The following is a 24,141-nucleotide window of genomic DNA, read 5'->3' on the forward strand; positions in this document are numbered from 1 at the left end:
CCTAGTTTCATTTTATACCATGTCCTAGTTTCACGAAGATGAAATTAAATAGCACTCTTCGGTTAACCCCACCTTTTGTTCAAAGTTGCCGAGCTTGTAGGTCACACAGTTCCTCTTCTTAATTGTATCTCAGCCTCTCAAAAGTATGAGCGAGAAGAGTGACAGCTTTAATCTTACTCCCAGTGAATTTGGTTCCCCAATGTTATATGGTATCTGAAACAATAGAACTAAATATGGAATTACCAAAAAAAAAAAAAAAAAAAAAGTATTGACGGTCCTCAAAGAAGAAGTCAATACAGATTCAATTGTGTCTGAAGGCAAAGCTGTGGTCTCACACTGTGTCCTCTCCCCCGTAATTCTGAGCACATTCCAGCTACTTCCAGCACTCTTCTTTGACCTTTTCTTAATTAAATTTGTGAGAAAGAAATCTCCAAAGAGGAAATCTCACAGTTTGTCACCACCAGCCCTTTTCCCTACTCAAGTGATTGATCACAATGACTTGATGGTCACTTAAGACAGTAAAACCGTCTCAGCAGAGACACCTCACATCTGCTTGATGAACGCAGGAGGCCATATCTATTTGGAAAACAAAGCAGAATTTAAGACTGACCAACGAAGCCGACTCCTTGTGAATAGCTGTTGCCCTCCGTATTTCTCAATGCTTTCTCCTGTTCTTAAAAGTTCCCAACTCTCTTTTGAATTTCTCATTTTTCCTGTATTTCCTTTTTGTTGAATTAGATCCTCACCATTCCCCACACTTGCCGTGATTATATAAGCGATGGGGTGATGTCTCACCTTCTCTGTCATAATAGTTATAATGCTTCACCATCATTCAACTCTGGTGAGATATGTCAGGGTTATAATCCTAACAGCTACCATTTTTTAAAACACATGCTTCCTGCTAGCACTGTGTCAAAACCTTATTTACATAATTTCTCCTAGCCCTTAATGTAAGCCTGTAGAGTAAATACATTCATCCCCATTTTGTAGATCAGTAAAGATATCAGTTTACAGAGTTCACGTGACTCTCCCACAGTCATACAGCTACAAAACAGTGGATCCAGGATTTAACCTACCTCATCCCAAACACCTAACTACTCTGCTACATTGCCTCTTATAAAACCTACATAAACAGAAAGCCCTCCAGAAAGCTTTTCGTGACACTGCTCCCCGCTGCATCTACCCTATATCTATTTCCTGAAGTTGCAAATCCTACTACGTTATTTTTATTTCATTTTGACAGATATTTTGAGCACATACTAGTAATAGGAATGGTGATTGTGTTACCATTTTTGTATTTAGTTTATGCATTGTTGTTTCCCATTGTATCTTCAGTCTCTTGTATCTCATCATGGCAACCTGGATATGAATAATACATTTTACATTACTGGAGTACTTTGAAAATTACAGAACCCTTTCTTACACATTATTTGCTCATCAAAGCTCTATAAGTTTGGATATTATCAATTCTATTTCACTGAGAAGTAAATGCTAGCTCTGACACATTAAGAGACTTATCCAAGGTCACATGCTAGCAAAGGCTTGCGCAGAGGTCTTCTGACACTGGGTCCCATCTATTTTCCACCCCATTCGTCAGGCTCCCTATCTGCACATCCTTCATGAGAAGGTCTACAGATAGTAACCTAACTGCTGTTCTTGATTAAAATATTTGTTTTGTCATTATTCATGTATGCTCCTGCTTAACTCTGGGGGACTTTTCCCCATATTAAGGACTTAATACAATGGGAAACTGACTCATTTGTAAATAGTCTGCTGCTAAATTAGAGAAATCCTTGTGTTCTTGCTGGTTCTGATGTCAGATAAGCCAAATAAATGAACTGTGGCTCAAGGGAGAATTCCTGCTGTCTTCCTAATTCAGTGAAGTCTTAAGAGCTTTAACGGTTTTCAGCCACCTTTTCCAATGGGGGAGAAGGGATATCAAAATGTAATGAGTGGAGGGCTTTTTCTGCCCTTCCCTAAAGCTTATCAAGTGCTGGCCTTGCTAGTGGTTTATTGGGACCAACTGATGGGCAGACTAAGAAGATGGGAAACCAGCCCAGAACTTCCAACTCTACCCAACTCTACCCAACTCTAATTATATCCTTGATACCATATGCATAAGCTTCTGACATAGTATTCTCAGCTCTGAAAAGACTCCCCTCTGTAAGGGAGAGAGTGCAGTTAAAGGCTACAGTCTATCCTTTGATGTCATGATCAATTACTGTCACTTAATTAGACCCCTGATTGCACATAAACAGGTTAAAATTTTTTCTGCTTATGTTTTTCTCTTAAGAAAATTTATTTAAATAATTTTTATATTGTATAAATATCCATACCAATAAATTATATATTTGATTCCATTTCTGGATTTCATAGATGGGGTCTAAATTATTATCGACTTGCCTGCTTAAAACCTTTTAATAGATTTCTACTGCACTTGGTTTGCACCCCAGCCCTGACCATGGCCTACAGGCCTGTGCATGACCCAGCCCTTGCCTAGCCCCATACCAGCCTTAGTGTCATGGGCTTCACCCAACTCAGTCACAATACTCAGCAGCATCCACTTTGATCAGTCCTACAAACAGTTCCTAAAACTGCCTCAAGACCATGTTACTAGTTCTACCCTATGCCAAGAACATTCTTCCCATTTGACCCTTGACATCTCCTGCCATACACCCATGCTCTGACCTCCCTTACATGTATGTAAAGGCTTCTCTGGCTTCAAACCCAGATTAAAGCCATCTCCTTAAGTAGGTCTCCCATACTAGTCTCTATCATGGCCTACCATTTATTTCATTCTTTCCAGAACTGCAATCATTGGTTGATAAGTTGGTTGGTTGATTAGTTTACCAGCTATCTTCGCCGTGAAGCAGGGAGTTTCTCTGACTTGTTCATTGCCATATCTCTGGCACCTAACACAGAGCCTGGCGCACAGTAGGTGCACAATAAATATCTGTTAATGTCATGGTATATTGATAGTGCTATCTGTATAAAATTCCCTCTCACCCTAAACAAAATTATTAGAAGTTCTTGGAAAATCTTTTTTACTAGTAAAATAAAGATTTCTACTTTTAAAATAAATCACCTATTATAAATTAGCCCTTTAGTTGAACATTTTGTGTAAGAGTATAAAGTAGGTGAAAAAGCAAAGTATTCAGCTTTGCCTATGGAGCAGTGGTAAACCTGGGTAACCCAAGTATCAACAATTCACTGACATGGGGAAAATGACTGATGGGGGGCAAAGAAAAAAGAAAAACTAAAAGTGATATTGGGAAAGAATCTATTCGTCACTTTAACGTTCTCTGATTTCTTCCACTTTGTATTCGTTTTCTAGAGCTACTATAACAAAATACCACAGACTTTGTATCTTTGACAACAGAAATTTATTTTCTCACAGTTCTGGAGGCTGGAGGTCCAAGACCAAGGTGCTGGCAGGGCTGGTTTCTCCTGAGGTCCCTCTCCTTGGCCTCAGGTGGCTGCCATCTTGCCGTGTTCTTACATGGCCTTTTTTCTGTGCAGAAACATCTCTAGCTCTCTTCCTCTTCTTATAAGGACACCAATCATATTGGCTTAGGGCCCCACCCCTACGACCTCATTTTACCTTAGTTAACCTCTTTAAAAGACCTACTCCAAATACGGTCACATTCTGAGGCACTGGGGGTTGGGGCTTCAACACATGAATTTTGGGGAAGACACAATTCAATCCATGACAACATCAACACTAAATCCGCTGAAGTGTATGCCTTTAATATTTTTAATATGCAAGCTAAAATATGACCCTTTTTAGTAAAGGTTGATTTTGAAAAATATAAATGTGTTGCAGTCTGTTGAAAGAAAAAAAATTATTATCTGCACTCACTGATAGTATCTCTTTTATATGAGTTTTCATTTCCATATTAATACTATTTTTTTCTTCCATAAGATGTTTAGGAGTTTCAGGTATAAAACAAGACTCCTGAGAAAGGTATTCTCTTAGAATTCTAGAAATATCAATCTGAAGAATATCATACCACCAGCGTGCATATCTGCATTGACTACATTGTACACAGAAGTTTTCTCAGAATACTCAGATGGGAAATTGATTTTAAGATGAGCTCATTTCTCAGGGCCCCTGGGTGGCTCAGTCAGTTGAGTGTTTTACTTCAGCTCAGGTCATGGTCTCACAGCTTGTGAGTTCAAGCCCCGTGTTGGGCTCTGTGCTGACAGCCTGGAGCCTGCTTCAGATTCTGTGTCTCCCTCTCTCTCTGCCCCTACCCTACTCGCACTCTGTCTCTCTCTGTCAAAAATAAATAAACATTTTTTTAACTTTATAAAAAAAAAGATGAGTTCATTTCTCTGATTCTAATACATTTTCAGTTTCCATGGAAAACAAGAGAGACACTACCAATCCGATGAGGTCATTGATGCAAATTAGCTAGTGTAGAACTAGGCACATGGGGGAATGACTCAATAGTGATTCCTTATTTAATTTTGAATAGGATTAAAGGCATACAATAAAGTAGATTTAAAATCTCCTATTGTAAAACCTGTCCATTATAATATGGTAGAAAAAAATGATAGCTCATGGGTATTCATCAATATTGTTAACTGGATGACCTTCAGAGTATGTTTTCTCCAAATGCTCTCAAATAAAGAACTTGGCATGGGACCTGGTCTCATATGTTGCTTGATAAATTGTATAAAAGGGACATTTGATTACAAACAAATGGCCGTGTTGCCACTTTGGGGAAACAAGAGAAAGCTGTCACTGTTCAGCTAACTCGTCCCTCTGTTTAGGAAATCAGAAATGTAAAGTCCACCTAGTGCTTCCGTAAAATCTTTCATTGATTCAACTAAATGGTCTTACTTCTTTTTTGGTATACCCTAGAATACTGGCCAGTAACCAACCAAATGTTCGAGAGCAAAAAGCTAAGTTATAGGTAAGGAGATGATCATGCAAAAATGATTACACTGAGACAGTGTTACCTGCTTTGTAGAGGTAAAAGTAAAAGGAATACTCCCATAGAGTCTCACCGTGTGCCCTGGCACTGCTCTAAATGGTACATAATAATCCTCCCAGCACACCAGGAGGTATATTATCACTATATCCCTGTATTATAGATGAAAGAACTGAAGCACAGAAAGGTTAAGTGATTTGCCCAAGGTCACACAGCTTGTAACTAAGAGGGCTGAGGTTTGAATTCAGAAATGATCCAGTCCCACCTCCACCCCTAAGAGTAAGTATTTCTTCTGAGTGGGAGCTTACCTTTTTCAGATACCATCATCTGCTTTCCTAATCTTTAAAACAACAACAGAATTTGAACCAAAGAGAATTTGCCATGACTGCAGGTGGGGAAGATCTGATGTTGATAAATATGAAAGAGTGTAATGACATTTCTGTGAACCTTAACACCTATAAAGAGCAGATAAGGAATCTGCATCTGGCAACTGAGTGTATCTTGATTCCAATTCCACCAAATGTGAATACTTCACAGTTCAATTTTAGATGGCATGGTTAGTGTTAAAGTACTGTGTTTTATCTTTACCCTTCTGATTTTCCCAGTGTTGAGAATGCACGCAGAGCCAAGAAGGATATAGAAACGTGGACCAAAGTCCATGACGCTGCAAGCCAGAGAGCTAACCTGTATTTGTTCTTTTGTCCACCTAACACTTAGGCACTTCCTGCTGTGTTCCAAGTGCTGTGCTAAACATTCAAGGTCTAATGGTGACAAAATGGAACCATTCTTTCCTCAAAAAAGCTACAGTTTAGTAAAGGATAAAGACAAGTGAAAAAGCAATGAGAACGCAAAGGGTAACAGGTACAATACGGGCAGTGAGATGCCGTGGGATATGTGAGGAGCAAAATCCCGAATTTAGAGGTTGGAAGTGAGGGTAGGAAATGGCAGCTGAAGCCAACAGCAGGATGATGAGGAATCAGCCAAGTGGAAGCGGGTGGAGGAGGCAGAGAGATCGTTCAGAGCAGAGAAAATGTGGAACTTCTTGAGGAACTTGACCCGGTAAGGCTGCTAGAGTACCAGGGGTAAAGGATGAAGCTAGATTATGCAGGACCTTCTGAGTCTTATGGAGGAGTTTGAAAACTGAGAACCCATTGGAAGATTTTATGCATAGGAATGTTACAGCCAAACTCATTTTTAAAAGATCACCGACCACAGGATGCAAAATGAATTGGAGGCAAGACTAAGTCTAAAATGGGAAGAACCTATTGAGAGGGCTTCATGACAATTCTGGATGACAGTGGCCTGGAACACACCCGTGATCATTGGAACGGAAGGAAATGGAGAGTTTGAAGAGGGTAGAATGCAAGGCCTTGGTGTTACAACAGTGAGCTGGTAAAGTCAGGGTCTCGATAAAGGAGTTTGAAGGCATCCCTATAAGGATGCCATTATCCTGGTAAGTTTTATCATTAGTATCCAGGAAGATTGCCATTTCATGATTTCCTATCTTTTCCTTTTAAGCCAGTCGTTAAAGAGACACCAGTTGAAGCTTTGAGAATTAGTTCATTTCCCTCCACGTTCGTTAGTCCCCTAAAACCACTTCTTGGGCCCCAGAATCACTTTGCTCCTTTCCGCCCCCCCTCTCTTCTGCTCACTGTGCTCCCGAAGGCCTGAACAGGCTCTATTCCCATAGCATCTTGCTCTCAACCAACTGCGAAACAACCTGATCAAGTAAACCTCCACTTCAGGGCGACTAGGAATGCCTTCTCACGCGGTAATCCTCCTCTCAGCTGTTTGCATTTTAATGGAAGAGTAGTGCCTGAGGCCCAGTGGCCTTAAAAAATTAATCTCTGGTGATAAAATTCCTTTCACCCATTCAGGAAGATGGAAAAATATTAAGAGAAAACTTAGAAGTATTTCCGCTGCCCTTTAGACCACATTAGTATTTGGTTGACTGTCCTGCCTGGGAAGTCAGTACAGGCTTGTAGAGAAACCAAACAAATGTGAACAAACCCTGGGTTCCCAGAAACCTTTGCTAAATCACAGTTTAGTAGGCCCTACCTCAGCCGAGGCCACTTACGTTTCTTAGGATTCCATTTTTGATCACTAGCAACACACAATGGCCATGCATTTAAGGTAGAAAGTGGAGAGCTTTCAAAATAATGGATTTTTCTGCTCTGAAATACAGTCTACACAGCAGCCACTTTTCAATTCATCATGGTCTTGTAGCAAGATTACTGATTATAAAGTCTTGAAATGAATAGCCAGGGATGGAGAAAGTGTTGGAATCGGTATTTCTCTAACGATTTGGGGATTATTGGCCATTCATTTTCAACTATTTGTAATTGGAGTCTTGAAATAATGGAATTTATCAGAGGAATGCCTCATTCACCCTTGTATAATTTGAACATACTAAAATGGCACATGTGGACTCATAAATCGTTTGTGTGCACAAAGGGGTAATATATCACTCCACCCCTCATTCACTCAGGGCTGGGGGAGGGAAGGCATGGAAGTATGAGTTATAGCTTACTAGACAGGATCCCATAACTTCACGTCTTACATCTCCAAGAGGCTTTTTTAATGTAGCCTTTATATTATTTATACTTGCTGGTCATTCATGATAAAAGGCACTTTTATCATGAGGTTTTTTATCAGTTTTTTTTATTATTTATTTATCAAAACACACGCAAATGTTTTTGACAAAGTCACTTTCAGGCAAACAGATCATTGCTCCGGGCTAAGAGCAGCGAGCGGCCCTGTTGTCTACACAGACTGCTGAAATTAGGCATATTATTTCTAAAACCAGCCAGAAATGATAAACATGTTAAAATCAAATTAAATTGTTTTCTTTGTGGGGTAGTTTTATGTTTAAAGTGAACACACTGTGACTTTTTTATTAAAGCGATGACAAGAAATTCAGTTATTATTTTTAACCACTACGGAGTGCAGACATTGTGTTATAGAGACAAACATCTGCTTTATGGCATCAGTTCTCCCGAACTAACACCTTTTGCTGTTAGAATTATTTCTTACTCCAAGTCTTTGTTATGCTGATTGAAATCTCAATCTCTGGGGATTGGTACCGCACATATGTGAGCCTGGAACCTAGAATTTTCTGTGTTAAGGAATGTTTATAAAATATCGTAGATGCTGTATGGATATCAAATACTCATAAAAAATATTTCTTTTATATGGTTTACATTTGGGGTTCATTTCATGTGTTTAGATTTTCCATTTTATTCTCAAGATCTTCTAGTTCCTTGCCACTGAAAGTTTTGTCCTTAGACCAGCAGTATCAGTGTATCTTGGAAGCTTCCTTAGGAATGCAGATTCTCAGGTTCTACCCCACGCAACCTACCCCATCACCCCCAGCTACAGAACAAGAAACTACATTTTTTACAAGATCTCCGAGTCGTACATATGTACGCTAATACTTGAAAAGCCCTACTCTACATGGTTGTTGGATGAGAGTATTTTGAAGGAGACATGAATCATGAATGAATCTGAACAGGTTACTTAAGAAGCAGAATAATGTGTTCTAGGCATCGTATTAGCTTGATGTGTTTTACATGCATTATCTCCTATGGACAAAAGGAAAAGAGAAGAGTTTTTATTGAGGGTAGAGAAGTGACTTAGTAAATGTAGATATTCAGGAATATTCTACGTGGTTATTGTAGCCCAGAGAAAAGGGCTAAATCTAAAGTGGAAGTATTCAGGATAACAACAGGTATAGTTTATATGTGTGAGGAGTATAGACTGGTACAGAGATGATGGATACAGGAATGTTTTCTGAATGATAAGAGACAATGTTACAGGAATGGATTCAGCCAGCCAGGGAAGAGCGATTTGGAAGTGACACAGCTAATATTCTGGAAGCACATAATGGTGTTCACTCACCTTCTCACTTTTGAACAAAAATTAAAAGACTGGGTTGCATATTTACTTTATGTGTGAACATACATGTAAATAATATAAGTGCATGTTGCTTTTTGTGGATTCAAGTCTTTGCAGTGGATGATTCTTACAACCTTACCATTGGCATAGAAGTGTGTTACTTTCAGTGTATACTCATGAGTATTGACCTTTTTTCTTTAAGAATCATGGGCGGGGAATATAAATGGAGGAGAATATATTTAAGGATGAGAGAAACTAGTTTCTATTCTTGATTCTGACCCGATACTCACCATGATAACTGATAAGCCAAACTGTAACCATCTAGCCTGTTAACAGTATTGGCATTACTGGTATGTTTCATAGAAACTTTTTAATGGCATGCAAAACTTACTCTTAAGTGAAGGGCCTTCTGAAATATGGGAGAGTTGATAATGCATCTATTTGCTTTAGTTTTTTTAGGGACTCAGATCATCCTTATTCTAGTATTAACAATCTACAATTATAAGAGACAATAAACAATTTCCATTAATGTCATTAGAAGCCACTCCTATAATTCCACTGCTCTAGAAGTAAATAGAAAATGGCAAGTTACCTGGGTAGTAATATTATAGTTAACAGTTTGTATTAGTTATCTATTGCCTCATAACTAATTGTCCAAAAACTTAGCAGCTTAATGGAACAAACATTTACTATCCCACAGTGGGTCAGGAATCCGGCATGGTGCCTGTGACTCAAGGCTTGTCATGTGGTTGCAATCAAGCTGTTAGCTGGGGCTGCTATCTTATCTAAAGGGTCTATGTGTGGGATTTCATTCACAAGGTTATTATTGGCTAGCTTTGGTTCTTTATCACATGGGCCTTTCCATGGGCTGCTTTATGACATGGCAGCCGGCTTCCCACAGAGCAAGCCATGCAATGAGCTCAAGAGAGAGAAATCATACTCAGGATGGAAACCATGGTCTTTTTATAACCTAATCTTGAAAGTGACATTCCATTACTTCTGTCCATGAAACTGAATAGAAACTGACTGTTTCTATTCATTAAAAGCAAGCCAGTAAGTCCAGCCCATACTAAAGGAGGAGGATTACACACAAGGGTGAATATCAGGAGGTAGGTATCACTGCAGGCTGACCACAACTGGGTTTTTTGGGGTTTTTTTTGTGCTTCCATATTTTCTGACATGTCCATTGTGGACATGTATTTCTTATGTAATAAGGAAATAAAAATGTTAAAGGCAATAAAACTGAAGAGAAAATATTACTTTTTAAAGTTTTATTTATTTATTTGTTTGAGAGAGAGAGAGCGAGCATACAGGAGGAACAGAGAGAGAGAAAGAGAGAGGGAAAGAGAAAGAGAGAATCCCAAGCAGGCTCCTTGCTGCCAGCACAGAGCCCAACACGGGGCTCAAACTCACAAACTGTGAGATCATGACCTGAGCCGAAACCTAGAGTCAGATGTTTAACTGACTGAGCCACTCAGGGACCCCAAGAGAAAATATTCTTTTATCAGAAATGTTGATGAGAAAAGTAACTCTTGTTTGGAGTTTTCTTAGTAAGACATTTAATTGACTGAAGACCGGATTTATTAGCGCAACTTCCTGGTCGCGTGTTAGATCGTGCCATGAATCCACGTCTGAGATCGTGAACCTAACAGGGTTTCATATAGCTTTCAAATTTTTACACCGAAAAATTGAAATAGCAAGCGCCTCTGGTGGTAATATACATCCATCCGTCTTTCTCACTGCCTCACAGTCTTCTTCTTGCTCTGTTCTCAATAGCATGCTTGAGAGTTCGAACCGGCTCGATGAAGAACACAGACTGATCGCCAGGTACGCGGCAAGACTGGCAGCAGAGTCCGCTTCGTCTGTAAGTAGTTTGAGTGAGAGTCTGTCATGTTCACTGTTATCCTTACAGTTGGTGCGACGACAGCAAAGCTGAGAACTTGTTACTGTGTGACCTGCAGGACCTAAACATGAGCCTTCTACTTCTATTTTTCACCGTCCGGCTATGGGTCTGGTGTGGCATAAATCGTAGCTTTAGGTATTCTGTTACAACACTGCTGAACCAGCCCAACACCGGGTGTGTCTGGATAATTCCTGATCAGTTAAGAGAAAGAGGAATGACTCAAATCCACAACTGGCTCAGATAAGTTTCCACTTTTATCGATATGTAGTATATACAAGAAACAGAAAACTATGTACTGAAATCAGAGGAAAAACCTGGATCACAGCTCAAAGCTGCTGTTCGCTAGGCTTAGCTACGGGAAGTCATTTAGGATATAAAACATAGGACCCCGAATCCTTTGTTAGCAACACAAATCACTTCTTTGTTAAAAGAAATGCCAATTAAAAAATCATAGAAAAGCTTTATGAGAGCCAGACATTTACCAAGCTTAATCTTTCTATAGTCAGGTGTCTGGACATTAAAAAGCAGGCTGAGTTTTTTCATTTCTGGGGGCCTAGGCAATTGATGCCATTTTTAAAAGCTTGGCATTCTTTAGTGGAAAGATTAATTGTGATTTTTTTTTTAAATTTGTTTAAAAACCAATTGAGGAACTTCTAAAATGTACTGTAGAGCAAAGAAAGCAAAGCGCAGGGAACTATACATAATCTGACTCTGTTTTTATAAAAAATGACAAATTAAACCTTCATTAAATGCACACATACATGTACGTATATAAATACAGTATGTGATTACATGTATATACATATGTAAATGTACATACATATGTAAAAGTTGACTTTTATTTGGAAATATGAAAATCAATCTATCCTTGTTGTAAAAAATCTTCTTGGGGTACCTGGGTGGCTCAGTCGGTTAAATGTCCAACTTCAGCTGAAGTCATGATCTCACAGTTCATGAGTTTGAGTCCCGAGTCAGGCTTTGGAATCTGTGACTCCCTCTTTCTCTGCCCCTCTCCTACTCACACTATGTCTCTCTCTGTCTCTCAAAAAATAAATAAATGTTAAAAAAATTTTTTTTAAATCCTCTTGTAATTATTATCAATGTATTGTGTAAAAGAACTCATTTGATACAATAATACTTTGATTTTACAACAAAAAATACGTCTATAAATATACATATGTATATATGTATTTACATATAATCATAGGCCGTATTTATATATATGTATATATGTATGTATACTTAGTCAGGGAAATTTGCATATATATATAATTTGTTAAGATTAATTTCTGTGTATGTGTATATATATACGTATATATATATATATATGTATATATATAGAGAGAGAGAGAGAAAGAGAATGGAGAAAGCTGTGACTGCATATACACTAGTTGTTAAAACATGACCAGGAGTGATGAGTGTTATGACATGAATGTGGAGGAAGGATGTATATATCCATTAATGTAAAATTACATACATGAATAAAGAAATGCTAATAAGTATGTTGACCAAAAGAAGAAAAGAAAATCCTATTAACTGTGATTTTCAAACCATGAAATTTTTTTATTGTGCGTTACAGTGATTGAACAGTAATTCTAGAGAGGTATCTCAACAGGGAAGTATTTTTTACACCCACCTACACTGAGAGAACTGTCACAGTGGGGACAGCACAGCAAGAATGAAATCGCTCCCAAAGACTTCAAGTCAGAAAGCTACAAGACTATGTCTTCTACGTTTTGTGTGTTTGCCTGCCAGAGAATTCTGTTCTGCTTCTGCTCGCAGAGGCGTCCCCCCAGATTCACAGAGAAGTCGGTCCTTAGGAGATGAATGGCAATTTCATGTATTTGCTTTTCCTGTTTCGATAGAAATAGTTTTTTTTCTTTCCTGTCTGCATATCTCGTGATTCCTGTCTCCTCACACACATGTGGGTTTCCATTCCCAATGTTAAACAGCATAAACCACATGTTTTACAGCAGCCGACACAGCAGAGAAGTGCTCCTGACATCTCCTTCACCATTGATGCAAATAAGCAACAGAGGCAGCTGATCGCAGAGCTAGAAAACAAGAACAGGTAAGGCTTTTTAGACATGCTGGCTTTTTTGATCAGAGTGTGTGTTCACTGGAAACTTACAGTTATGCTTTAAATTATCCAGGTTTTTCAGCTGTATGCATATTTAAAGGACGATGTCTTTAGTCAGTGATATTGGCGTCTGAGAAGCTCATCTTTAGATTTTAGATCTTCAAAAGCTTCATGAGAAAACATACATACAGTTCTGAGATACCAGTGCAATTAATGTTTCCTCTCTAGACAGTATCATTTCCCTTTTACTGACGTGCTTGTTTTTGTTGAAAGTTTATTTATTGTGAGAGAAAGAGAGAGAGTGGGAGCAGAGGGTGGGGCAGAGGGAGAGGGGAGAGAGAAAACCAAGCAGCCCCAACTTGGGGCTCTACCTCACTAACTGTGAGATCATGACCTGAGCCAAAATTAAGAGTAGGACGCTTAACTCGCCAAGCCACCCTGGTGCCCCAACACGCCTGTTTTTGTTAAGGAGCTGTCTCATTCAGAAGGGCCCTCCTGAGTGCCACCCAGAGACAAACAGAAGGCTCTTCTAAAAGAGGCATTTGGAAGTCGCCCGGGTGACTCAGTCAGTTAGCGTCCGACTCGTGGTTTTGGCTCAGCTCATGATCTCACGGTTTGTGAGTTCTAGCCCCACATCGGGCTCCGCGCTGGCAGAGTAGAGCCTGCTTAGGATCCCCTCTCCCTCTCTCTCTGCCCCTACCCTGCTTGTGCTCTCTCTTCCTCTCTCTCAAGATAAATAAACTTTTATTTTTTTATTTTTTTTTTCAACGTTTTATTTATTTTTGGGACAGAGAGAGACAGAGCATGAACGGGGGAGGGGCAGAGAGAGAGGGAGACACAGAATCGGAAACAGGCTCCAGGCTCTGAGCCATCAGCCCAGAGCCTGACGCGGGGCTCGAACTCACGGACCGCGAGATCGTGACCTGGCTGAAGTCGGATGCTTAACCAACTGCGCCACCCAGGCGCCCCAAGATAAATAAACTTTTAAATAAGCAAATCAGGCATTTGGGCTGACACCACTGTCCCCCAGTTGTTGGAGCCAACTGTGTTTATTCGACACAGACTGATTCTCAGCCGACCCCCACAACATATCCCAGACTGTCCACTCCATTTCCACCATTAGCAGCAGCCCCACCTGTCACTGTGTAAAACACAAGTCATATCATGTTATTTTATGTTCAAAACCCTCTGATGGGTTTCTGTCACACTTCGACTGAAACCTACCCTTCTTACCGTGGTCTGTAAGGTCTAACCTGGGCTGATGCCTGCCTACCTTGCCAGCCTCCGCAAATCCTGCTCAGTGTGCTCCTGCTCACCTCTTTCCTTGCAGCCTGTGTACTAGCTGTTCTCTCAGTTTAGGGCGCTCTTCCTTAGGGTCGCTGCATGGGCAGGCCCTTCTCATCATTCAGGTCTTACCTCACAAGTCCTCCTGTCGAATCGTTCCCACTACCTCCTGCGCCAGGAACCGCTCTCTATCACAGCTCCTGGTATGCGTGTGAGACATCATTATCTGAAATAATTGCATCTATGTGTCTGTTTCCTTCTTCCCTGACTGAAATGGAAGTTCTTTAAGAACAGAGGCCATGCCAAAGGGCCTCTGGGTTCTAGGCCCATGGTTAGGATGTTGCAGAAGCTCAGTAAATATATACTGAGTGAGAAAAATAATTAATTTCAGAGTTAGATCTCAAACTCAATACTGAGTAGGTCCAGCATGGGAGCAATGTGTACATTCTAGATCTCTTAGAAGAGCACCAAACTGTCTTAACACTGAATCCCAATCTTTTTTTAATTTTTTTTAATGTTTATGTTTGAGAGAGACAGAGAAACAGAGCATGAGTAGGGGAGGGGCAGAGAGAAAGAGGGAGACATAGAATCCAAAGCAGGCTCCAGGCTCTGAGCTGTCAGCACGGAGCCCGACGTGGGGCTTGAACTCATGAGCCATGAGATCATGACCCGAGCGGAAGTCGGATGCTTAACCAACCGAGGCACCCAGGGGCCCCCACTGAATCCCATTCTTAAACACTGATGTCACTTCTGAGATCAAACTGAATAAAGGAGGAGGTCCTGATCCTTGTTTCATGCCTATAGAGTTTGACATGAGAATTTAGGGATAAATGGTCAAAGTGTTTTTTAACGTTCTATGATAAAAATTAAAAAGAAGGTGCAGACTTGGTTGGCATATTTTCCGGTTCTTAGAAAGAGAAAAAGACTACAGTGAAAACTCTCAAGCCCACAAATACCTTACCTTGGTTGCACCGTGTACCTGCTCTCCTACCTCTCCAAAGCACTTTATTTTCCCTTCAAATCCTCTGCTTCCACTCAGCATGAGGTGAAATCAGGACCTCCTTTAAGGAAATACCCCAGTGACATCGGCCCCCATGCGGAATTCCAGAATCAGCTAGGAGCACCATGGATGTTCCAATGGCCCCAGCTATGCTGTGCTACCAGTCTTACTGCTTGTTTCCAAGACGTTTCTGGATGTTGTACTCTGAATGCGTGTTTGTAGGACCAGAGAGAGAATAAAGAAATGGGACTGAGAAGAGATGGCAGAAAGAGAAGTTTGTCCTGTCTCTTAGTCCTTTCGTGGCCCACAGAGTTCCCCACACCATGCCTGAAGAGCATCTAGTCCATCCTGAACTCATTTGTCTAAACCGGTGGCTTCATGCCCTCCAAGGACCCCAGAACCACGTCCCAGAAGCTTATCCAGGTCAACTTCTGCACTGTAGGAATTCGCCCTAGGAATCCCATGGTCTCCAAGGTGACAATGAACCCACTAATCAGATCTCCGAGCTTCAGGGGAGGTTAGAGTTCCTCACTTCACTCCATGACTACTCTGGGTGATTCATGGACTTTTCAGCCATGATCGTTAGAAGATAATGCTTCCTCATAGCACACTTGGAAGAACTAATTGGGATTGGTATTAGGAGTAGCAGTACTCTTTGCATTATATGACATAAATCACAGCCTGCATAGGCTAAACCTGTCAGAGCAAACACCAAAGACAGAGGGAGTCAGATATCCATGGCCTCTGGAGCTAACCGCCTGGGTTCAAATCACCTCTACCACCTACTTGTTATTGAACTTGGGCAAGTCTTCTAACTGGCCTGTGCTTTGATTTCCTTATTCATGAAACAGATAATAGCAGGACCTATATACAATTTTTATGAGGATTCAATAAAAGAAGATTAAAGAGGAGAGCATAGTTCCTGGGGAGAGGCTAAGAACTCAGTACTCTTTACAGATCTTACCATAATTTTTCTTATCAGAGCTGCTTCTCTCTTTTCCTTCCTTAAGCTAAATGCTGCGTCATGGTTCTGTCCTTGGAACTGACAAGGAGAACAAGTGGGAGTCATAGAATGTCAGGATGTTAGTCCTGGCGGAGAACTTTGAAATCTCGGCTTTACTGATTTTCAGGCCCTGTGGGACCTGGGGTCTCTATAGAGGTCTGAAGAAGGCGAAGAAGGGCTTTCTCTCACCAGAACAGGCTCCCTTTTAACCATTTGACATACTGAGTTTCCATAGAAAATTTGTCTTAAAGTTTTCCACCAGGGAATGCCAAAGGGGGACAGAAAAAGGTGGAAAACCCCTGAATTATAGTTCAGTCTCCTCACTATACCCGTGAGAGAGGTAGTAACGAATAATGAGCTTCTTAATGCTGGTGTGTTTATGAAGCAGGCAGTTGTAAATCAGCCGTTCGGATGGAAAGCCATCGCCCTTGCTCACCAAGTTCACCTTCCATTCCTTATTCCTTAGTGCTTTGTTCTTATTGTCTGTCTCTTGTGCGTTTTGCTGGATGGAAGCCTGACCCCTCCCCCAAGAATATGTGTCTTGTAACCTTGCTTAATGGCTTCAAACTCACTTAGGGATAATTTGCCTTGCATAGGTCACCTATCCTTTATGGCGGCCTAATGTTCACCTCAGTGCGGGGCAGCCCAGGCTCCGACATCAATAATAGACTGACACATCTCACCCCTGACAGGGGTCACGCCAATAGCACTCTTATGTCACACACTCAATTACAGTGAATCCTTTTAAAAGCACTTTCCTTCCAAGGCTACCCTCGTTGAGATCCATTGTTGAGGCTGAAAATGGTAAGAATAAGAAAAAAATTTTTGGCCTAACCGGGGGCTTCTCCGATAAATTCAGTGAGGGGAATGTCATTCCCGGTGAGAGAATGGGGTTATTTAGTTTTGTGAAATGAGCACCATTTATCCTGTTTTCCCTCCAAGCACCTCTTAGCCGGTAGCTGCAATGACTTGATGGTGTCAGGCTGTGATCAGAAATAATCGGAAGATATATTTTTGCTCCTAAGCAGCACACTTTTCAAAGTTGAACACGTTACCGCAGTATTATGTTACTTAGTAGAGCGATTATCAGGTCCTGGTGAGAACACTCAGCTTGAAGTCTCCAACAACATACTGTAGAGTTTGAATGTGCTGGGGCTGAGGTCAGCCTTCCGCTGTCCGTAGCACCCATCTAGCTACAGCCAGTCCCTCATAAACACTGTTGGGTAGTGAGACTTTCTTCTGCTCCCAAACATAGGGTGACCGCCCCCCTCGGATGTTAGCATCCTGGATATCCTGGAAGTTAACTGACCCTAGTTTCTTACCTTCTTCCTCTCTCCCAAGAGAAATCTTACAGGAGATCCAGAGGCTGCGGCTAGAGCATGAACAAGCTTCTCAGCCCACTCCAGAGAAGGCACAGCAAAACCCCACTCTGCTGGCAGAACTCCGGCTCCTCAGGTAAGAGAGGAGCCCAAGGCCTCTTGGCAAATGCAAGTGACTGGGATCTTCCAAAAGTCTAACGGCGTCCAGCCAGAAAACAGTCCTTAGCCACCATAGCTGCTGACATGCTTGCTGTTTCTTTTTAAAAAAAAAAAAATTTTTTAATGTTTATTTATTTTTGAGGGAGAGAGAGTGGGGGGTGGTGCAGAGAGAGAGGGGGAGACACAGAATCTAAAGCAGGCTCCAGGCTCTGAGTTGTGAGCACAGAGCCCACCATGGGGCTCAAACTCACAAACCACGAGATCATGACCTGAGCTGAAGTCAGACACTTAACTGACCGAGCCCCCCAGACACCCCTGTTTCTTTTTTAATAGCACAGGCCTATTCACTGAGATTTGGGGGTTTTAAGGAGCTGCTGTGTATATTTTATTCTTTCATGTGACACAGTGAAGGGGAAACAGCATTCTTTACAAGCAAAATCTCTCACTGAAAAAAATTTGAACTCAGCTCTTTTCTAGTTATTTGCACTATCGACAATGTGTTTATGATACAAGTGATCAACGCAACAAACACAGAAACAGCTAAATAAACATCACAGGCTTTTACATTTAAAAATTTACCTGTAACCCACAAAAAAGGAGTCTGATTTTCTCTCAATCTTGGTCCGTAAAAGCTTCACATGCAGACCTTAAAAAATAGACCTCATACCTTCTTGTTCTGCTAATGAATTAAAACACCTGCTGTTGTCTAGTCCGACACCATAAGACATTTGAGTCTGAAAGGCCCTTAGAAGGTTCCACCCTTGAATTTCAGTGCACTTTTCAGAGTCAGGAAGGTAGAGAATAGCACATGCTGTGCTCATGTGCAAAAGGCTGGGGGGTGGCTGTGGGCTTCACCTCAGACCGGCTTAGCACCATGCCTTGAAATATGACACATACTCAAACCTAGGTGTGTAGCAAACAGCACAAACATAAATTCAAAGGCATTGCTTCATAGGAATGTCCTATTTCACAAGGCACTTTTAGTTGTTAGCAGATAGGACATTCTTTCCATCTTCCAGTTTTGGTGCCAGATTCCAGGTATATCTTACTCTGAGGGACGCTTTTTATAGCAAGTACAGATGCCTCTTCTCAGAAACCCTTGTCATCATTAAAGTGCCATTAACTTCTTCCAGACAAAATGACTAAATTAAGCAGGTTCTGGATGGTTATGTTTGGATTTTACCAAGTTCCTATTGATTGTAGTCATGGATGTTTCCGGGGGTTCCATCCCAGCCCTGCTCTTCAGACACACGCATGACGAGGCACCACAGCACATCTGGCCCAGGCTGCAGGCCCTGCCTGCTCTCAGGGAGGCCCCATTCTCCCTCTCTCCAGGCCTGTGCACCTGCCTAGACGGCAGAGCCACCAAAGGCATGAGTTATGGAAAGGAGATCTATGGAACCGGCAACTTGTGGGGGCTGCTTGATGTGAAAGGATCATGTCATACTTTCGAAAAACTAAAGAATTTAGTGGAAGAAACAGAAATCCTTCCTTTTCAAACTATATAATCTCTGGTCCTTTCTTCAGGGAGATGTATTAGAAGTCCTTGCATGTTCTACTACACGTCACCCAGGTGGGATGAAAGTGGAAAGAAGGAAAAGGTGACATTCTATATCATTATCCTCAAAGGCATATAAAAGTAAATGCCTGCTCGAAAGAAAATTTGCCTACTAGGACTATGTAGGCCCTCCCAGCTCACAAGCTGTGAGTCGAACTTACACAGAAACATAACTGAATAAACCAATTTGGAAATGGAGTAATCATTCATCTCCACATCTACCTTGTCTCCTGAAATGTTCTTTATGCCTCTTCCATTGAGTGTCCCACTCTCTGTTGGAGGGATGATGACTAGGACTTTTTCATAAACATTTTCATCAGATCACCTGTTAGCATTTGCTTTCGAAAGTATTTGGTTCCATTTGGGTGATGCCGTCCAGGAAGGCTTCTTGATGTGCCTGGGTCACTGATGATAGTTTTCCAACTGATACGTCTTCCCTCCTTGGCACTGCTATCTTGGAATAGACTGATAGTTCTAACCACCCTCCTGGCCCTGACTTGTGGGCATTCCCATATCCCCAGCTGAGCCCAAACCCATGCTAAGGAGTCTGTCTCTGTGAAAAACTTCAGTGTTTTGGGTGCTCCCTGTCAGCCGGTGGCCCACGCCTGAAGCTAGAGGCCTGAGGCCTGAGACACCTAAATCCCAACTGCCTCCATATTCTACACATTTCTTCTACCTTGAAGAAGAAGGAATGCCCTCCCTTAAAGGCTATTTCTCTAGATCCTTATAAGCCATTAATTCTCTGGTAAGCATTTTCGTGAGTTGGAGATTTCACAGATACCCTGACATCCTAGGTCAAGAAACTTGCTTTGGGTATTCTAACTTTTATCCTTTAGTCATTTCAGACTCCAAAACAATGGCTTCTTGCACACTTTGGCCTTTGTTCACACTGAGGAGTGGCCACATGCAGCAGCCACAGGAACTCCTTGGACAGAGATCTTCTCCGTCCATTACAACCTTCTGGTGCCTCTTATTGAGAAACCAACAGGAGAAATTTCTTCCAGCTGCGGAATGGACGAGGGGAGACAGGAGCAGAGCTCAGCTTTTCATTAATGCAGTTCATTTTTATCTTAAGAGCACTATGACCTTTCTAAATAATCACATTTTCCTTTTTACATCAGCCACAAGAAAGCTGAAAGCCAAGTTTGCAACCCAGATCTGACAACCAAGTGGGGTTATATGATAGGCATTTCCGTGTGCTAATCTGACGCTCCCTAGGCACTAAACTCTATAATACACTGTCCCGGGTAATTGCTGTAACAAACCCAGGAGATAGACACTATTATTGTACTCTTTTTATAGATATGGAAACTGAGATTCACAGAAGTTAAATAATTTGCCCAAGATCCCACACAATGAGTAGCACATGTGGATTCCATCTCCTTTTCTTGGGTCTTAGTTATCTCCTGCTGGACTGTTATTACTCACTTAATTGATTTCCTGGCCCCTGACCCATCTACACTACTATCAGATTTATCACCCCTCATTTTATTATTCATTTAGTTCATTCAGCAAATATTTCTAAAACGCAGGATGCCCACAGTTGAATTGAAAAAGATACTGTCCTGGTCCCACAGAATGTGTGGTCCAGTAGGAAAATGACATACATCAAATAAGCACACAAATGAGAATATAGTTACAAACTGAGATAAGGACTATTAGGAGTCTTGCTTTTAAATAGAGACATTATAATAATTAAGATCAGAGCAGAAATAAACAATATAGAATCTAAAAAAACTGTAGAGCAGATCAATGAAACCAAGAGTTGGTTTTTTGAAAAAATAAATAGAGACATTATAATCCAACCTGCCCTTCACTGTGGTCAAAGAAGGTTACCATGAAGAGGGATTGTTTGAGTTGAAGGATGAAGGATGAATGGGAACAGGGATTAAGGGTGGCAGAGGGGCTAAAACAGCAGTAAAAGGGTCTCCTGGAAGATAGAGGCCATAGGTCCAAAACCAAATGGCAGGAGCAAACGTGGCACTTTTTTAGGAAATGAAAGGTCTCTAGACCTAGAATGCAGTGAATGAAAGGGTGTACGGAAAGAGATGGAGCTGACGATGTAGGTAGGGGTAGACGGTGACACTGTGTGGCCTTACAGACCTTCTCAAGGATATTGCTGTTAATCTGACAATAGAAGCCATAGAAGGGGGAAGAACTGCATGTCCAGTCCACACAGCAGATTACAATGTAAAGTCAGGTTCACATGAATCAGAGCTCTTACTCCAGCATGGAGATTTGCTAGTAACTTCAAGAATACAGGCAACCAAGAGGCACCGATAAAGCAGAGAAAGGTCTGGAACATTCCACATAGTTCCTGAGGTCTTTCCTTTTCTACATTGGGTGGAGTTTTGGAGGGAGTTTTGCAAGGTTATCTAGCAAGCCTTCCTTAAATTTTTACCACCATATGGAACTGGACGTCTTCTTCAGAGTTACCACTGAAGTGCAGCAATTTGTTCATATTTTTATTGTACGCTCACCATCGTCGTCTTGAACTTCTTTCTCCTCCTCTTTCGCTCAAGGACAAAAACTGTATCCTACTCATTATTTTATTTACAGTGTCTTAAAAGTGCCAGATGGATGGCATGAATGGATAAGCTGCAAAACGATTAAGAGATAGCTAAAGAACTGTGTTTGCAAAGACAATACCATCTTCTAGGATAAAACATTTATTTAAAACTGTGAAGGAACTAACTTCACACCACAAATCTCAAAGAGGAAAAAAAGTATAATTTCCATATCTATACCTTGCAAAAAAAATAAACACTTTATTTTATACCCCCGAAATTACATTCTTATCAATGTGTATAAAATTATTTTTCAAGAAAACTTGCGGGACGCCTGGGTGGCTCAGTCGGTTAAGCATCCGACTTCAGCTCAGGTCATGATCTCACGGTTTGTGAGTTCGGGCCCCGCGTTGGGCTCTGTACTGACAGCTCAGAGCCTGGAGCCTCTTCCAGATTCTATGTCTCCCTCTCTCTCTGTCCCTCCTCTGCTCATGCTCTGTCTCTCTCTATCAAAAATAAATAAAATGTAAAACAACAACAACAACAACTTGCTAATTAAGGTAACTTTGTGTTCTATTAATTAAAAATGAAAGTGTAACCTCTGGTGTAAGTCAGTGGTTTCCAGAGTTGAATTTAATAGACCAGCTTAATTTTTAAATTATTTTTGGGAAATAACATAAAGCTGAATACTTTTTGTTTTACCATATGATGATACATTTTTTTTAAGTTTATTTATTTTGAGAGAGAGAGCAGCGGTGGGGCAGAGAGAGAGGGCAGGGGAGGGAGCAGAAAGAGAGGGGGAGAGAGAGAATCCCAAGCAGGCTCTGCACTGTCAGCATGGAGCCCGATGCAAGGCTCCACATCATGAACTGTGAGATCATGACCTGAGCCAAAACCAACAGCTGGATGCTCAGTTGACTAAGTCACCCCTATAGGGATATATTTTTAAAATTACCATCATCTCTTATCATAACAGTTTCATGAATGACAGTATATTTTTTTAACTTTTTATTTTGAAAAAATTTAAGAGTTGTAAGAAAATCACAATGGATGTCCTTATATACTTCACCTAGAGATAACAAACATATTACTACACCCTTCTCTATCTCCCTATATGTTTATATATATATATGTATATATGTATATATATGTATATATGTATATATATAGCATACATATTTTTGATGAGTCATTTTGAGAGTAAGTTGCAGACATCATAACCCTTTACCACTAAGTATTACTGTGTATATTTCCTATGTAAAAATGTATTGTCTTACATAACCATGGCACCATCATCAAATTCAGAAAAGTTGATATTATTGTCTCATATATGATCTATATTAAAATTTTTCCTGTTGTCCCAATATTGTCCTAAGAGAAAATAGGTTTTAAGGTACATTCATGGGGCACCTGGGGGGTTCCGTCAGTCGGCCAAGCATTCAACTTCAGCTCAGGTCATGATCTCACGGCTGGTGAGTTTAAGCCCCACATCAGTCTCTGCTGACAGCTCGGAGCCTGGAACCTGCTTCAGATTCTGTGTCTCCCTCTCTCTCTGCCCCTCCCCCACTCACACTCCATCTATCTCTCTCAAAAATAAACATTAAAATATATATATATATCATATATATTATTTAAAAAACACACGCAAAATTAGAAATTATCAGGCAGAATCTCAAAATAAAAGACATTCCTTTTACAGAGGTATACATTTAGCTCTATGAAAATAAAATCACTACTTAGTCCTTGTTTTCTTGTTCCCACTTGGAACCATGGAAGCTACACCACAAATTTGTTAATCAGACCCCCGTTTGGTAGCCACTTATAGAGAAGATTAAATAAAGACATTATTACATGAAATTCTTTTTTTTTTAATTTTTTTTTTAATGTTTATTCATTCCTGAGAGAGACAGAGACAGAGTATGAGCAGGGAAGGGGCAGAGAGAGAGGGAGACACAGAATCCGGAGCAGGCTCCAGGCTCTGAGCTGTCAGCACAGAGCCTGACGCGGGGCCCGAACTCACAAACCGCGAGATCATGACCAGAGCCCAAGTCGGACGCTCAACCAACTGGGCCACCCAGGCGCCCCATGAAATTCTTTTAATTGAATTTAATCAATGCATGAAAGAGTAGATGTCATGTTTTGAAAGATTACTACTTATAAGAAAACTGTACAAACAAGTTTTTTTAATTGTTGATTAATTCTAAATTAATACCAGTTAACTTTTCCGCATAGTTTTTAGATGCCTACCTTAGTATTTTTTACCTACAATATTAGAATTTACTGCAACCCTCTTCGCAAAGTGCTCCTATGACCAAAAGTCCAAAAATTACAAAGCAGTATCTAGAAGAAGACTGGAAATACGTCAGAAACATTATGCTTCTACCAACCCCTACCATGGATATATTTGGGACACCATGTGCAGACAAGGTCAAAGATAAAACAGCTAGTGGATTTGTCATTGACGAATATTTTTGAATGGAGTTAAGACTTTCAAAAT

The 24,141-nt window shown here is 40.8% G+C and overlaps 1 protein-coding gene across 30 annotated transcripts in view; it reads left to right on the forward strand.

Moving 5' to 3' along the window:
* The window catches only part of DTNA (dystrobrevin alpha), a 351,246-nt gene that overhangs the window by 299,400 nt on the left and 27,705 nt on the right, over positions 1 to 24,141 (forward strand). For all 30 annotated transcript variants that reach the window (XR_015242529.1, XM_086682719.1, XM_086682721.1 and 27 more), the window contains 3 exons: positions 10,608 to 10,695; positions 12,708 to 12,805; positions 17,443 to 17,556. Coding sequence is in view for 29 of the 30 variants with exons in the window: in XM_086682719.1 (XP_086538845.1) it covers positions 10,608 to 10,695; positions 12,708 to 12,805; positions 17,443 to 17,556 (300 nt within the window). In the remaining variant the exon portion in view is untranslated. The remainder of the gene's footprint in view (positions 1 to 10,607; positions 10,696 to 12,707; positions 12,806 to 17,442; positions 17,557 to 24,141) is intronic.

This window comes from Puma concolor, chromosome D3 (genome assembly GCF_028749965.1).
Source record: "Puma concolor isolate L17-30 chromosome D3, mPumCon1.1.hap2, whole genome shotgun sequence".
In the NCBI taxonomy this organism is placed as follows: Eukaryota; Metazoa; Chordata; class Mammalia; order Carnivora; family Felidae; genus Puma; species Puma concolor.